General features: G+C 34.8%; 1 protein-coding gene across 2 annotated transcripts in view; it reads left to right on the top strand.

The window, feature by feature from the left end:
• The window catches only part of LOC115279492 (cyclic nucleotide-binding domain-containing protein 1-like), a 242,790-nt gene that overhangs the window by 67,565 nt on the left and 159,910 nt on the right, over nucleotides 1-15,315 (top strand). For both annotated transcript variants that reach the window (XM_029924032.1, XM_029924033.1), the window contains exon 3: nucleotides 639-829. In XM_029924032.1, coding sequence (XP_029779892.1) covers nucleotides 803-829 — 27 coding nt within the window. In that variant the 5' untranslated portion in view covers nucleotides 639-802. The remainder of the gene's footprint in view (nucleotides 1-638; nucleotides 830-15,315) is intronic.

A 15,315-nucleotide genomic window follows, 5' to 3' on the forward strand; every position in this document is an offset into this window, starting at 1 on the left:
CAGGAAAGAGTATGCTATGGAAAAAAGACTGCCTCTTTAGCAGGTGGTGCTGGGAGAACTGGACAACAACCTGCAGAAGAATGAAACTAGACCACTTTCTTACACCATACACAAAAATTAACTCAAAATGGCTGAAGGACTTGAATGTGAGACAGGAAACCGTCAAAACCCTAGAGGAGAAAGTAGGAACAAACCTCCTAGACCTCCACCGCAGCAATTTCATACTTGACACATCCCCAAAGGCAAGGGAAATGAAAGGAAAACTGAACTCTTGGGACTTCATCAAGATAAAATGGCATTTTTTAGGGGGAGGCAACATTTTAAAGAGTTCAAGGAGTTTTCTGATCCTATATTTATCAAAGTGTCTTAATCCATTAACTGTAATATGTCCCCATAAGAGGATTGAGTATTGTAATTGTCAGAAAAGAATTCTCCAAATATGGAGACATGTCTTTGCTATTCTTTCTTATTTGAGTAAATTACTTGTGCATATCTAAGTGCCATGCTGAGTCCTCATTGAATAGATAAAAATCTACTAAAAGCAATGAAAATGTAATGTGTTCTGTGGTCATGTCTATACCAAAGAGCCTGGGAAATAAAGTCCACAGTATATCATTTTTGGTTTTGTTTTGTTTCAGTGGTTGGAAATGATGGATTTTATATAATACTGAAAGGTTCAGCTCGACCTCAAACAAAGGTATATAAAGATGTGATTGATGAAAATGAGTCAACATCTTCTTTCATATCTCAGAATTTCCAAGGATGGTTTTTTGATGAAAACTTCAAAAACATACCTGCTGAGATGCACACACCTTCATCTAATCCAAAGGTAAGAAGTGAATATTTGCTTTTTCCATAAGTAACCAAGGTATCATTATTGTAAAATTTGATCTCTAACTGACATAAATCCAGATATCTTCAGTGAGTTCTTAAGTATTAAAGATAAAAATCTTTTAAAAACTTTGTATCTTTTTTAAATGAAAATTATACTGGGGCACCTGGGTGGTTCAGTTGGTTGAGTTTCTGACTCTTGGTTTTGGCTAAGGTCATGATCCTAGGGTCATGGGATCCAGCCTGGTATACGGCTGAGCATGGAGCCTGCTTGGAATTTTCTCTCTCCCTCTGCCCACCACTGCCCACCCTGCTTATGCTTATGCTCTCTCTATAGAGATCTAATTTTTTTAAATGAAAATTATACTGTTAATATTGAAATTTGTTTAATAAATTTTAGTGAGGAGGGCACCTGGGTGGCTCAGTCGGTTAAGCGTTGACTTTGGCTCAGCTCATGATCTCATGGTTCATGGGTTTGAGCCCCGCATCAGGTTCTGTGCTGACAGCTCAGAGCTTGGAGCCTGTTTCAGATTCTGTGTCTCCCTCTCTGTCTTCCCCCCCTCCCCACTGGTGCTCTGTCTCTTTCTGTCTCAAAAATAAATAAACTATATAAAAATTAAAAAAAGATATTTTAATGAGGTATGCCTTCAAAAACATACCACCCACTGGCAGGGATTATATATTTGGTCACTAAGACAAGGCCGATGTGGTTGGATCACTGAGTGGTGAGGAAGAAGGGGAGTTTGAGATAAGGGAGAGGTAATGAGTGAATTGAGGAGAGGAAGACAGAGGACAAATCATGAAAGTTCTTTTTAATCAAGTTAAGAAGGTATGCTTATCCTGTTATCTCAAGAGCAATGCAAAGGCCAAGGTGGTGATTCCATTACAAGGTCTTACTTGAAAAAAATCCTTCACTTGTATGTATTATCATGACTATCAGCTGTTCAAAAAATTAATGTTCAGTATTTTTTTTGATCTCTGGATAGTCCTCATGGGTATCAAATGTGTTTTGGCTAAAATTGTAGCTTAAAAAAGCCAGTTTTAGATTTATGGTAGTCAAGATGTTCAGGGTAGGAAAAAAAGAATGAAACCAATTAAAGCTGAATTATTCAGCACTATGGATTGAAGTCCAGACAGTGTCAGGTTCAAGAAGGAATGAGGATGGATAAAACTATGAAAGATGAAGATAAACTGAGATAAGAATATAGAAATATATTGTTGATCACACACGAACAGGTGATGTTTCTGATCTCTTTTTTAAAATGTTTGTTTACTTTTGAGGGGCAGGGAGGGGCAGACAGCAAGGGAGAAACAGAATTCATAGCAGTCTCCAGGCTCTGATCTGTCAGCACAGAGCCCGACACTGGGCTCCAACCCATGAACTGTGAGATTATGAATTGAGATGAAGTCAACGCATAACTGACCGAGTCGCCCAGGTGCCCCTGATCTTTCCTGATAGAGATGAAAAAGAATATATTTGCCACTCCATGGCCGCATACCATGTACCTGATGCCATTTCATTATGCGTTAGGGAGAAAAATACCACACATGACACAGCAGCTATAATTAGAGCTACTTCTTGATCCGCTGTGTAGTAGTCAATTCTAGTCTTTCAGTACGTATTTGTTTGTTCATTTGGTGAGAGCAAAACTCATGAATTAAATGGGAATGTGATGGGACTACCACCTCTGAATTCTGTGAAAGTAGCACTAATCTGTCCTTCTGCTTGTGATGAAGTGTGTTTTTCTCTAGTTTAGTTGAGCTGCCGTTGAAAAGTAAAAATTGTATGTATTTCAGGTGTATATCCCAAGCGTAAATAAGGTGAAATTATCACCACAATCAAGCTAATTGCCATATTCATCGTCTCACATAGTTATGTTTTTGTGGTTAGAGCCCTTAATATCTACCCTCATATCAAATTTCACGTAGACAGTATAGCATTGCTAACTTTAGTCCCCTGCTGTACATTATATCTCTAGGATTTACTCATCTTGCATAACTAAAACTCTGTAGTCTTTGAGCAATATCCCTTCATTTCCTCTATACCCCAGCCCCTGATAACTAACATTTTACTCTTTGCTCCCAGGAGTTTGCCTGTTTTATGTTTTTTCTTTATTTTTTAAATGTTTATTTTTGTGAGAGGGAAAGAGAAAGGGGGAGAGAGAGAGAGAGAGAGAGAGAGAGAGAGAGAGAGAGAGCATGAGTGGTGGAGGGGCAAAGAGAGAGGGAAACACAGAATCTGAAGCAGGCTCCAGGCTCTGAGCTGTCAGCACAGTTCACTTGTTGAGCCAAAGTATGATGCTAACCAACTGGGCCACCCAGGCGCCCGAATTTGACTATTTTAGCTTACACGTATAAGTGAGATCATATGAGATCATACAGTATTTGTTTTTCTATGTCTGGCTTATTTCACTTAACATAGTGTCCTTAGGTTCATCCATGTTGTAGCAGTTGACACTTTGTTTAGCCATTCATCCATGGATAGACATTTAAATTGTTTTCATACCTTGGCTATTGTGAATAATGCTGCAATGAACATGGGAATGCAGATATTTCTTTGAGGTAGTATCATTTCTTTAGCTGTCTACACAGAAACTATGGTAGTTCTATTTTTAACTTTTGGGGGGAAACTCTATACTGTGTTCAGTAATGGTTGTACTAATTTACATTTCTACAGTGTGCAAAAATTCTCTTTCCTCCACATCTTTCCCAACACTTGCCTTTGTCTTTCTGATGATAGCCATTCTAACAGGTATGAAATGATAACTCATTGTGGTTTTGATTTGCATTTTCCTCATGATTAGTAATGTTGAGCACTTTTTCATATACCTGTTGGCCATTTATATGTCTTCTTTTGAAAGATGATATTCAGGTTATTTTCTCAGTTTTTAGTTGAGTTATGTATTTCTTTCCTATTAAGTTATGTTTCTTAGACATTTTGGGTATATATTAACTTTATCCAGATATATGGTTTGAGAATATTTTCTCTTATTCCATAGGTTGCCTTTCACTCTGTTGATTGTTTCTTTTGCTCTGCAGGGTTCTTTTTTTTTTTTAATGCGTCTCACTTTTCTATTTTTGCTCTTGTTCCCTGTGCTTTTGGTGTCATGTCCAAAAAAAATCATTCCCCAGAGCAATGTCAAGAAGCTGTTCTGTTTTCTTCTAAGAGTTTTATGTTTTCAGGTCTTATGTTTGAGACTTTAACCCATTTTGAGATGTTTTTGTATAAACAGTCCACAATTATTGTTCTGCAGATGTTTTCCTAACATCATTTATTGATGTGACCATCATTTACTCATTATGTGTTCTTGGTACTCCTGTGGAAGATCAGTAACCGTAATGTATGGATTTATTTCTGGGTTCTTTATTGTGTTCCATTGGTCTATCTGTCAGCTTTTATGCCAAGTAGCATACTGTTTGTTTTTAATATAGTTTGAAATCAAGAATTTTAATGCCTTTATTCTTTGAATTTGGATTTTAAAAAATTCACATATAAATAATATCCTACAGTATTTGTCTCTGTCTGACTTACCTCACTTAGCATAATGTCCTCAAGGTCCATCCATGTTGTCACAAACAACAGTATTTCCTCCTTTCTCATGGCTGAATAATATTCTATTGCATATATAACATATCTTTTTTTCCTTATTCATCAACTGACAAACACTTAGGTTGAGTGGCTATTGTGAGTAATGCTATAATAAACATGGAAGTACAGATATCTCTTCAATATCTTGTTTTCATTTGTCTTGGGTATATACCCAATAATGAAATTACTGGATTATGGTAGTTCTATTTTTAATCATTTTGAGGAAATCCCATACCATTTTTCCATATTGGCTGAACCAATTTATATTACCACCAACATTGTATAAGGATTTATTTTTCTCCACGTCCTCACTAACACATGTTATTTTTTGTCTTCTTGAGAATAGCCATTCTGTTACAATGTGTGAAGCAATGTCCCTTGTGGTTTTGATTTGCATTTCTTTGATGATTAGTGATGTTGAGGATCTTTTCATGTATTCATTAGCCATTTGGCTGTCTTTTTTGGAAAAATTTCTCTTTAGTTCTTCTGCCCATTTTAAAATCAGATTGTGTTGGGCACCTGGGTGGCTCAGTTGGTTGGGCATCCAACTTAGGCTCAGGTCATGATCTCACTGCTCATTGGTTCGAGCCCTGCATTGGGCTCTGTGCTGACAGCTCAGATCCTGGAGCCTGCTTTGAATTCTGTGTCTCCCTTTCTCTCTGCCCCAACCCCCCCCTTTCTCTCTCAAAAATGAATAAAAGTAAAGAAAATTAAAAAAAATCAGATTGTGGTTTGTTGTTGTTGCATGAATTCCAGATATATATATATATATAAACCTCTTATTTGCTATATGGTTTGCAAATATTTTTTATCATATTTATTATTTTCATTTTGTTGATAGTTTCTTTTGCTGTGCAGAAGCTTTTAGTTTTGGTATGGTTCTGCTTATTGATTTTTGCTTTCATTTCATTTGCTTTTGGTATTATATCCAAGAAAACTATTGTCAAGATCAATGTCAAGGAGCTTCTTCCCTATGTTTTCTTCTACGACTTGTAAGGTGTCAGATCCTATGTTTTAGTCTTTAATTTATTTCAAGTTAGTTTTTGTGAATAATATAAGGTAGGTCCAATTTCATTTTCTGCATGTGTTTATCTAGTTTTCCCAACCCTATTTACCAAAAGACTATCATTTCTTAGTGCCCTTATCAAATATTAGTTAACTGTATATGTGGAGGTTTATTTCTGAGTTCTCTATTCTGTTCCATTGGTCTGTGTCTATTTTTCAGCCAGTATCATAGCATTTTAATTACTATAACTTTGTAGTATGGTTTGAAATCAGGAAGTGTGGTGTCTCCAGCTTTTTTTTTTTTTTCTTTCTTTCTCAGGATTGCTTTGGCTATTGGGTCTTTCATGGTTTCACACAAATTTTAGGATTGTTTTATTTCTGTGAAAAATGACATTGGAATTTTGATAGAGATTACATTGAATCTGTAGATTGCTTTAAGAAAGATGGAGATTTTAACAATATTGACTCTCCTAATACATGAACATAGGATGTTTTCCATTTATTTGTGACTTTTAAAATTTTTCATTAGTGTCATAGTTTCAGTGTGCAAGTCTTTTCCTCCTTGGTTAGATTCACTCCTAGGTATTTTATTCTTTTTGATACAATTATAAATTGGATTGTTTTCTTAATTTCTCTTTCATTATTAGTTGCATATTTTATTATTAGTGTATAGAAATACAACATATTTCTGTATATTGATTTTGTATTCTGCAACTTTACTGAATTCTTTTATTACTTTCACAGTTTTTGGTTGAATCTTAGGATTTTCTGTAATAAGGTCATGTCATCTGCAAATCATGAAAATATTGCTACTTCCCAATTTTGATGCTTTTATTTCTTTCTTTTGCCTAATTGTTCTTGCTAGGAACTCAAGTACTGTGTCAAGTAATAGCGGTGAGAGTGCCCCCTTGTCCTGCTCCTGATCTTAAAAGAAAAGCTTTTAACCTTTTATTATTAGTATGATGTGATGTTATCTGTAGGTTTGTTGTATATGGCCTTTATTATGTTGAGTCATGTTCTTTCTAGACCCAATTTGTTGAGGGTTTTTTATCATGAATTTATTATGTACTTTTTCAGATGCTTTTTTATATCTATTGAGATGATCATATGATTTTTATCTCTCATTCTATCAATATGTAATTATCACATTTATTCATCTGTGTATGTTAAAGCATTACATAAATCCCTGTTGTTCAGGCTGTATACTCTTTTAATTATGTTGTTGAGTTTGCTTTGGTAGTATGGAGATTTTAGCTATAATATTTTTTTTTGTCTCCATGAACACAAGATGTTTCCATTTATCTGTGTGCTCTTTAATTTCCTCCATCAATGTTGTATAATTTTACTGTACATGTCTTTTATGTCTTTGGTTAAGTTTATTCCTAAATATTATGTTCTTCTTGTTCTTTTAAATAGGATTCTTTTCTCAATTCCCTTTTTATTTCTTATTTATAGAAAAGCCACTGATTTTTTATGTTCATTTGGTATTCTACAACTTTACTGAATTCATTTATCATTTCTAAGAGTTCTTGGTAAAATTTTGGAGTTTTGTATGTATAACATTGTGTCATGTGCAAAAAAGATCATTTCTCATTTTCCTTTCCTATTTGGATGTCTCTTCCTTTCTTTCATTTTCCTTCTTTCTTTCTTTCTTTCTTTCTTTCATTTTTCTTCTTTCTTTCTTTCTTTCTTTCTTTCTTTCTTTCTTTCTTTCTTTCTTTCTTTTTTTCTTTCTTTCTTTCTTTCTTTCTTTCTTTCTTTCTTTCTTTCTTTCTTTCTTTCTTTCTTTCTTTCTTTCTTTCTTTCTTTCTTTTTCTTTCTTTCCCTCTACTTCTCCTTCCCCTTCCCTTCCTCCTTTCTCCTCCTTCTTTTTCTCCTTCTGTCTAATGTCTCTACCTAGGAATTCAGTACTGCATTGAATGGAAGTGGCAACGGTGAGTATTCTTGCCTTGGACTAGATCTTAAAAAGAGAATCTTTCACTTTTTCCTTTATTGATTATAATGTTAGCTATTGACATTTTATATATAGCCTTTATTTTGTTGAGGTACATTCCTTCTATATCTGTTTGGCTCAGTGTTTATCATGAAGGGATGTTGAATTTTGTCAAATGATTTTTCTGCATTTATTTAGATGATTGTGTCGTTTTTCTCTTTAATCATTATACTGTGGTGAATCACATTGTTTAATTTACAAAAATTGAGCCATCTCTGCATTCCAGGGACAGATTCCACTTGGTTATGGTGTATAAATCTTTTAGTGTACTATTGAACTTAGTTTATTAATATTTTATTTAGTTTATTTTTTTATTTTTTTAGTTTTGTTTCTTTTTGTTTGTTTTTTGTCTTTTTGTTTTTTGCATTTATGTTCCTCAAAGATATTTGGTCAATAGTTTTAGTTCCTTATGGTGTCTTTGTGTGGCTTTGATATATCAGGGTGCTGTCAGCCTCAGAAAATTATTTTGGAAATGATTCTATTTTTTTGGAAGACTTCCGGAAGTATTGATTGTTATGCCCAAGATTTCAATATCGTCCCCCAAAAACAGAGACTACCAGGGAGACCGAGTCACGCATGCAAAAGCAAAGGGCTTTATTACAGGCTTAGGCTGGCCAGGCCTAAACTCAGGCTCACAGACTTTACCAGCACAGTGGATCCATGGTGAGAGCCCTGAACAAGGGCTTTGGGAAGGGGGAGTTACAAGAAATTGTGACATAGGTACAGTGACCCTATCATTATTGTATAATAGAATTGGCAACAACTTTAACCATACATTTTGTTTAGAGCGTTTGTTACTTTTGGCGGGACCCAATCACAATATTTAGTGTTTCTTTGAAAATAACCAATTACAGGGTGGGCCAAGGATCCCCACGTGGGGTGAGTAACTGGTTAATCTAGTATTAAACAACAGGTAACTACCTCTGGTTTCCATATACGGGTCTGCCCTAAGGAATGTTAAGGGTGTTAGCTGGCCGCTTCTGATTGGGTGTTACGAGGGTGGTCTCTCCTGCCTTGGGCAATGTGTAACTAACTGCCTGATAGTTTCCGGGAAACTGAAACTTAGGCCTTCTAGTTCAGAGGGGAAACTTAAAGCCTGTCATGGAGTCAGTTTGGTTCAGATCTGTGTCCTTACATTGATATCTATTTTTTTTTTTAATATTTGGTAGAATTCACTTGTGAGGTCATTCTGTACTGGGCCTTTCTTTGCTGGGAGATTTCTGATTCTTGATTCAGTATCCTTATTTGTTGTCCATCTCCACAGGCTTCTACTTGCTTGATTTACATTTGGTAAGATGTATATTTCTAAAAATATATTCATTTTTTCTGGGTTATTCAATTTGTTGGCATATAACTGTTGTATTAGTCTTTAATAGTCCTTTCTATGTCTGAACCATCTATTGTTTTATCTCCTCTTTCATTTTTTATTTTATATATTTAAAATATTTCTCTTTTTTTCTTAGAATATGAGTTTGTCAATATTGTTTAAAAAAATACAACTCTTAGCTTTATTGCTTTTAAATGGTTTTCCTATCCTCTACTAGGCTTATTTCTGCTCTAATCTTTATTATTTTTTTCCTTCTGCTAACTGACTCAGTTTGTTCTTCTTTTTCTAGCTCCTTGAGGTGTAAGATTAGTTTATTTGAATTCTTTTTTTTAATATAAACATTTATCACTATAAATATTCCTTTTAGGGCTGCTTTCACTACATCTCAGAATTTGGTATATGGTGCTTTCTTTTTCTTTGTTTTGAGATTTTTTCTTTAATTGCCTTTTGACTTCTTTGACCCAGTGGTTGGTGAAGAGTGAGAAATCCATTGATAATCTTTAGTGTGACAGATTGCTTTTCTCTTGCTGTTTTCCAAACTATCTTTGTCTTTGCATATAATGTATCTTGATGGAGACCTTTATATTCAACCTACTTGGGTTCTTTGGGCTTCTTGAATTTTGATGTCTATTTCCTTCTCCATGCTTGGGAAATTTTGGGTGATTATTTCTTTAAGTAGGCTTTCTGTTCCTTTCTCTCTCTCTCTCTCCTCAGATTGGGCTAAGAACTTTAAAACCTGCGTACATTAAGTGTCACAATGTGTGTAGTAGTAGCTTTGGATCCAAGGTGTTTATATACCAATATTCAGGGGACCGTGATGGTTCTGGTACTGGGGCTCTGGGACTCCAGTTCCAGTGTAGCTCAACAATGTGGGCTCTGTTGTCTCCAGAAACTGAGTCCATTTTGGCAAGTATTGTGGAGGTTCTCAGAGGTGATGGCTGCTAGGCTTCCTGCTCTTCTTCACTCCAACCGAGAACTCACAATGGAGAGGATTCATCTTGAATGAACTATGAGCTATGCTGGCCTTGGGAATGAGGTTCATCTTGAATGAACAGAGTGTTGTGCGTGTGCAGGTGCACAGAAGCAAGGACTTGAGCATAAGGGACTGAGGAAGAGAGAGTCAAAGGATGGGGACAGGAGGGACAACATGAGCGGTGCCCATATTGCCACTTTATCCTTCACAAGCAAGTAGTTTTATACAGACAGCCATAGGTGTAAACAATCCCAGAAGATTGCCAAAACTTGAAGGACATTAACATAATTAACATTCTAACTCAACAAGCATGAAAGTAATTTAACCTCTGAGAAACTGGGAGCAGCTGCAAGGGTTGTAAGGGCACAAGAACTTTTGTTCAATCGCACTCTCCCTACTGGTTCCTTGCTGCTGCTTCCCACAACTGAGCTATGCTGGCCTGGGGAATGAGGTGACACACGTAAAATTTTATCTTCCTTTCTCTATATGGCCATTTTTGGTTTTTGTGTTTCAGTGACACATTGCAGCTTCTTAATTATATTCCAAAATTCTCTCACAGCTATTTTCACTGGTCAATAATTGCTAAATCATTGTTTTTTTGTGAGGGAACCAAGACAGGGTGGGACCTCTAACTAAGCGTGCTATTTTGTTGATGTCTGTGATATTGGTTTTGTTTTATTATCTAGCTACAGTTGAATAGGGTAGGGAGAGAACAATTTCAGAGGCTTCCACTTGATCTTTCTTAATAGTAGCTCTTAATACAAAGGCCAAGAAACCGATATAAGGGCTCTACTAAGTCTCCGTTCAAATTATACATTTCAGGCCCATGGAAATTACCATGAAGTAAGTCTATGGACCCCATGGAGCCACTGGAACCAGAACTTGGTGAAAACTCCATTTTTAGAAGCATTCTCCATATTTTCTCATGTAACAGATGGCCAGTGTGACACTTAATGTACACAGGTTTTAAAGTAATTAGCCCAAGTTTCAGGGTTCGACAGAATACTTGCTGGGCTGTGAAAGTAACCTTATCTTGAGCTAGCTATCCTTGTAATTAAATACTAGGCCCAGCACTCGCTTTAGTCTGTCTTCCAACTATAGAAGAGATTTCATTTATATGCTCTCATGGAGGCCTTGGATTGCATACTTCACCTTAAACTGATGATTGATTTTCTTCTACCTTCTTTGTCTTTCTCCAGTGTATGGATATCCCCAAACAACAGTCATTCTATTTTGTGGTTCTTACAATTACTCATCCCCAAACGTCTCAGGTGTGAGATATAGTAACTTCCAGTCATTCTCTTCTGCCAATATCCCATTCTTGTTCAACATCATTAAAAGTTCTATCAGGTGTGCTACTACAGTATGCCAGGGACTATCAGTACTACAGAGATGGATTTTTATTGCAAACTTGCTGACAGGCAGTACACTGCTCCAAAGTCCTTTTTTGTTTTTCTACTTCTGATAAAATATTTTGAAAAAAAAAAAAAAAAAGGATAGAAGTGAAGGAGGAAAATTTTTTTTAACTACTAGCAACTCTCAGGCTTTTGTTTAAGTCTGCTGAAAAACAAGCATTGTTTTTATTGACTAACATCTATTTCAGATTGCTAAAAATTTAAATTATCATTGCTGACACTGTCCCTTGTAAGAAGTGTGAGTTTTAAGACATGTTGCTCTTTGCCAAATTTTAGTGACTGAATTTTTTGTTGATATATTCAATGAGACCTTAACAAATTAAAATATCATAATTCTCGAAGATTTATGCTAAGGAGAGCTTTTGCAGTTTTTCACTAATAAAGGGATATTTTTTCCCCTACATTTATTTGGCTTCTTTGCCATTATTTCCTTTTTTTATTCTTTTTGAATATAATTTATTGTCACATAAACATACAAGACCCAGTGCTCATCCCAACAAGTGCCCTCATCAATGCCCATCACCTAGTTTCTCCTCTCAACTACCTCTCCATCCCCCCTCAGTTTGTTCTCTGTAGTTAAGAGTCTTTTGTGGTTTGCCTCCCTCCCTCTCAGTTTGTAACTGTTTTTTCCCCTTCCCTCCCCCCATGATTTCTGTTAAGTTGATTTATAAGTGAATTCAAATTACTAACGAGAAAAAACAATAATAATATCTTTTTAATTTAAACTTTGACAGATTTGAGGGACCTGGGTGGCTCAGTTGTTTAGCATCAAACTCTTAATTTCAGGTCAGATCATGATTTCACAGTGGTTTGTGAGATCTAGCCCCACGTTGGGCTCTGCATTGACAGTGTGGAGCCTGCTTGGAATTCTCCATCTCCCTCTCTCTCTGCCTTCTCCTTCTCTTTCTCTCTCAAGTTAAATAAATAAATTAAAATCATTAAAATATAAACTTCTAACAGTTTTATAAACAAGAGGACATTATCTGAGTATAATGAACATAGGTGAAAAAATACAGTCTAAGGATCAAATGCATTTTTCATGAGATACAGACATCTATTGTACTTCTCCCTCCTATCAATATAAACTGGACTTAAAAAATTAGTGTGATATAAATATATAGCAAGAATTTTTGTTTTTGTTTTTCTTAACATTTTTTCTACATTAAAAACAAAAAAGCTATTTTATAGTGTTTTATATAAGGAAAAGAATGAAAAAAATTATATATTCCTTTCAAGATCACCAACTTAATGATTCTGAGTAGTTTTGAATTTTTTAATTTATTGTATCTTTTCTAATTAGTCTCTCAGTTTTTCAAAGAACAATCATAAAGAAAACTAAATTTATTTTGAGTAATCTCAGTATGATGTGGTGTATGATAACATACACATACTATCACATGTGCTATCATAATAATATTTTATACTTTATATACTTTTGTGTTTAATATATGAATACATATTTTGTTATGCTCTTTTAGTAAAATGTATTTTTGACAAATTAACATTTAGCAACATTATAAATGCAAATATTTAAGTTGAAGGTCCTCAGTAATTATTAAAAGAAATTTCCAGTTTATTAATAGAACTTTCTTTTAAAAATAAGCATTTGAGGGATGTCTGGGTAGCTCCGTCGGGTGAGTGTGTGACTTCAGCTCAGGTCATGATCTCATGGTTCATGAGTTTGAGCCCCTCATCAGGCTCGCTGCTATCAGCACAGAGCCCACTTCAGATCCTCTGTCTCTCTCTCTGACCACGCCCTGCTCACTCTCTCTTTCAAATATAAATATTAAAAAGATACAAAGACTCTTTAATTTAAACTTTGACAGTTTAAATCACATGAAAAAATTGCTAACAAAATGTATATGGAATGAGTTGGACACAGTAGAGTGAAATTATAAAATAGCTTTATTTCTTTTTCATACCAAAATTTTTAAACAAGCTATGTAGCATTATTCTTCCTTGCTCTCTGGATGAAATCTCAGTTAGATCCTAGGTATTAACAAATAGCCTCAGTTTTTTAGATATTAAAATTTCCAGCCCTGTCTTCATATCAAAAGTTCAAACTGTCATGCTTGACGGCACAGTGTATGCCTTCCTGTGGCATAATTCTGCAGTGGGGAAGGGGTTCTTCCTCTTGTCTTACTGCGCATCCTATTCAGTTTACTAGCTGCTTTTTTTCTGGCTCCTCTCCGCTAGGATCAAGAAGGAAGGGAGGGTAGTTTTAGAGGTAAAATTTTATGGTTACCTTTTGTGATTTGGTTTCTAAATGCAGTCTTTTATATATTCTTTTTCCTATAACTCCCTGAAAGGGTGCTGTCTTCTGTATGGGGATTATTTAATATACACCCTTCATGGCTTCAAGCAGTAGAAGACCACAGTCTTTCTTTTGGGTCAGTTCATGTTTTCTGTCAATTTTCCAGATTGATTCCTTTTTCTGGACAGTTTCACACTGGTTACCTTTGGTGAGCCTACTTGGCTGATGGGAGAGGGAGTAATACATTTACCCTTTCAAATTCCTATCTCTTCACTTGGAGCCTCTTGGGGGGGGTGCGGAGGGGGAGACGGCAGAAGGAAGAAAATTGTGGGATTCTGGCTGACTCTCACTGAACAAGCTTTGTCATCAGTTCCCTGATCTCAGTTTATAATCTCTTGAGGTGGAAATGAGCTGAAGTTCACAAAAGTGATTTTACAATATCTAGCTCTCTGTGCAAATTTTGCAAACTTTAATCCCTATAACTCTGAAACAGCAGGAAAAGTCACTTTCACAAAAAGCACTCTGATAATTAAATATCTACCTTCTAACCTATATATAAGTAATTTTATTTTATACAACTAAAGTTTAAATAAATATAAGTACAACATCCCATTTTATTTATATAGGTGTGTGTGTGTATATATATATATAATAAAATGTATATGTAATAAAATCTGTGCATACCAACAACACATAGAACATTAAATGAAAATGTTCCAATTATTATATGATTATATATTATGTAATCATATACATCCTATTACATTTACATTATGTATTAAATAATTATTATAGATATATTACATATATGTAATAAGATGTGTATATGCACATTAGAATACACATGATACATAGAATGTATCAGAATACATGATTTATTTTCTTATCCTATAGAAATTTTACATATAATTTTGGTTTTTCTCTTTAAATTCACTGAAATTTGGCCGAAGTAGCTCTTTACCTTGTGAGTTTGGCTATACAAAAAATCAGTTTCAACAAGCTAGTTTTTAAAAGAAAGTTTTTTTTATCCTGATGCCACAGATTCACAGTTAAATTGATTAGTTTTATTAAGCGCATATTATATAAGAATGTATTTTGTTAATTGCTGTGATGGGTTTATAATACAATCTTGAAATGCTACAGATGTAGACATTGGAATTGTCTATCAAGATATGTGGTATTCAAACCACAAAAATAAATACTCTAATAAAAACAGTAATAAAAAGAAAGAGTTGAATTCAAGGAGTAAATTTGATTAACCCTATAGTTGGAAAGATGGAAAAGAGTTCAGCAAAGCAGCGGAACTAGAACTGTGACAGGGTCCTAGAAGCCAGGGGAGAAGAAAATTTCCTGAATGGTGAGATGATTAAATGGTCATCGACAGACATTTTGAGTACCTTTCTTTTACATTGAGAGCTTTGCTTGGAGCCCTCTTGCTTGGTTGTGTCTTGTGACCCATTGTGAGCATTCGTTAGATGACTTGATAGCATCCTAGATGAGAGAAAATAAGTTTCCCCTGAATATATATATTTTAAAAACATTTCAAGCCTTTAATCTGAGAATATTTTGTTCTTTTCTTAAGCAAGTTAGCTCATTAAATCTAAAAATAAAGCTCAACTAACTTAACTAATTGCATATTATTCTTCAGCACTTGGATGCTTTGTTGACTTAATAATTCTTACAAAATTAGTATTTCTCAATAATAAAAATTATAAATAATAAAATATTCTTTTCTCATTCTCCTGCTGTTGTTAAAATTGAAATAATAATATGCTATTCATGTCTCTTATAGACCTGGCCTTTTGTTTTTGGATTTTGGTAAGCATTTCTCCTACCAGGCATATAATCAAAACACACACACACACACACACACACACACACACACACACACACACACACATCCCTATTATTTGACAACATTGTGATGG

This window comes from Suricata suricatta, chromosome 15, assembly GCF_006229205.1.
Source record: "Suricata suricatta isolate VVHF042 chromosome 15, meerkat_22Aug2017_6uvM2_HiC, whole genome shotgun sequence".
Taxonomy (NCBI): domain Eukaryota; kingdom Metazoa; phylum Chordata; class Mammalia; order Carnivora; family Herpestidae; genus Suricata; species Suricata suricatta.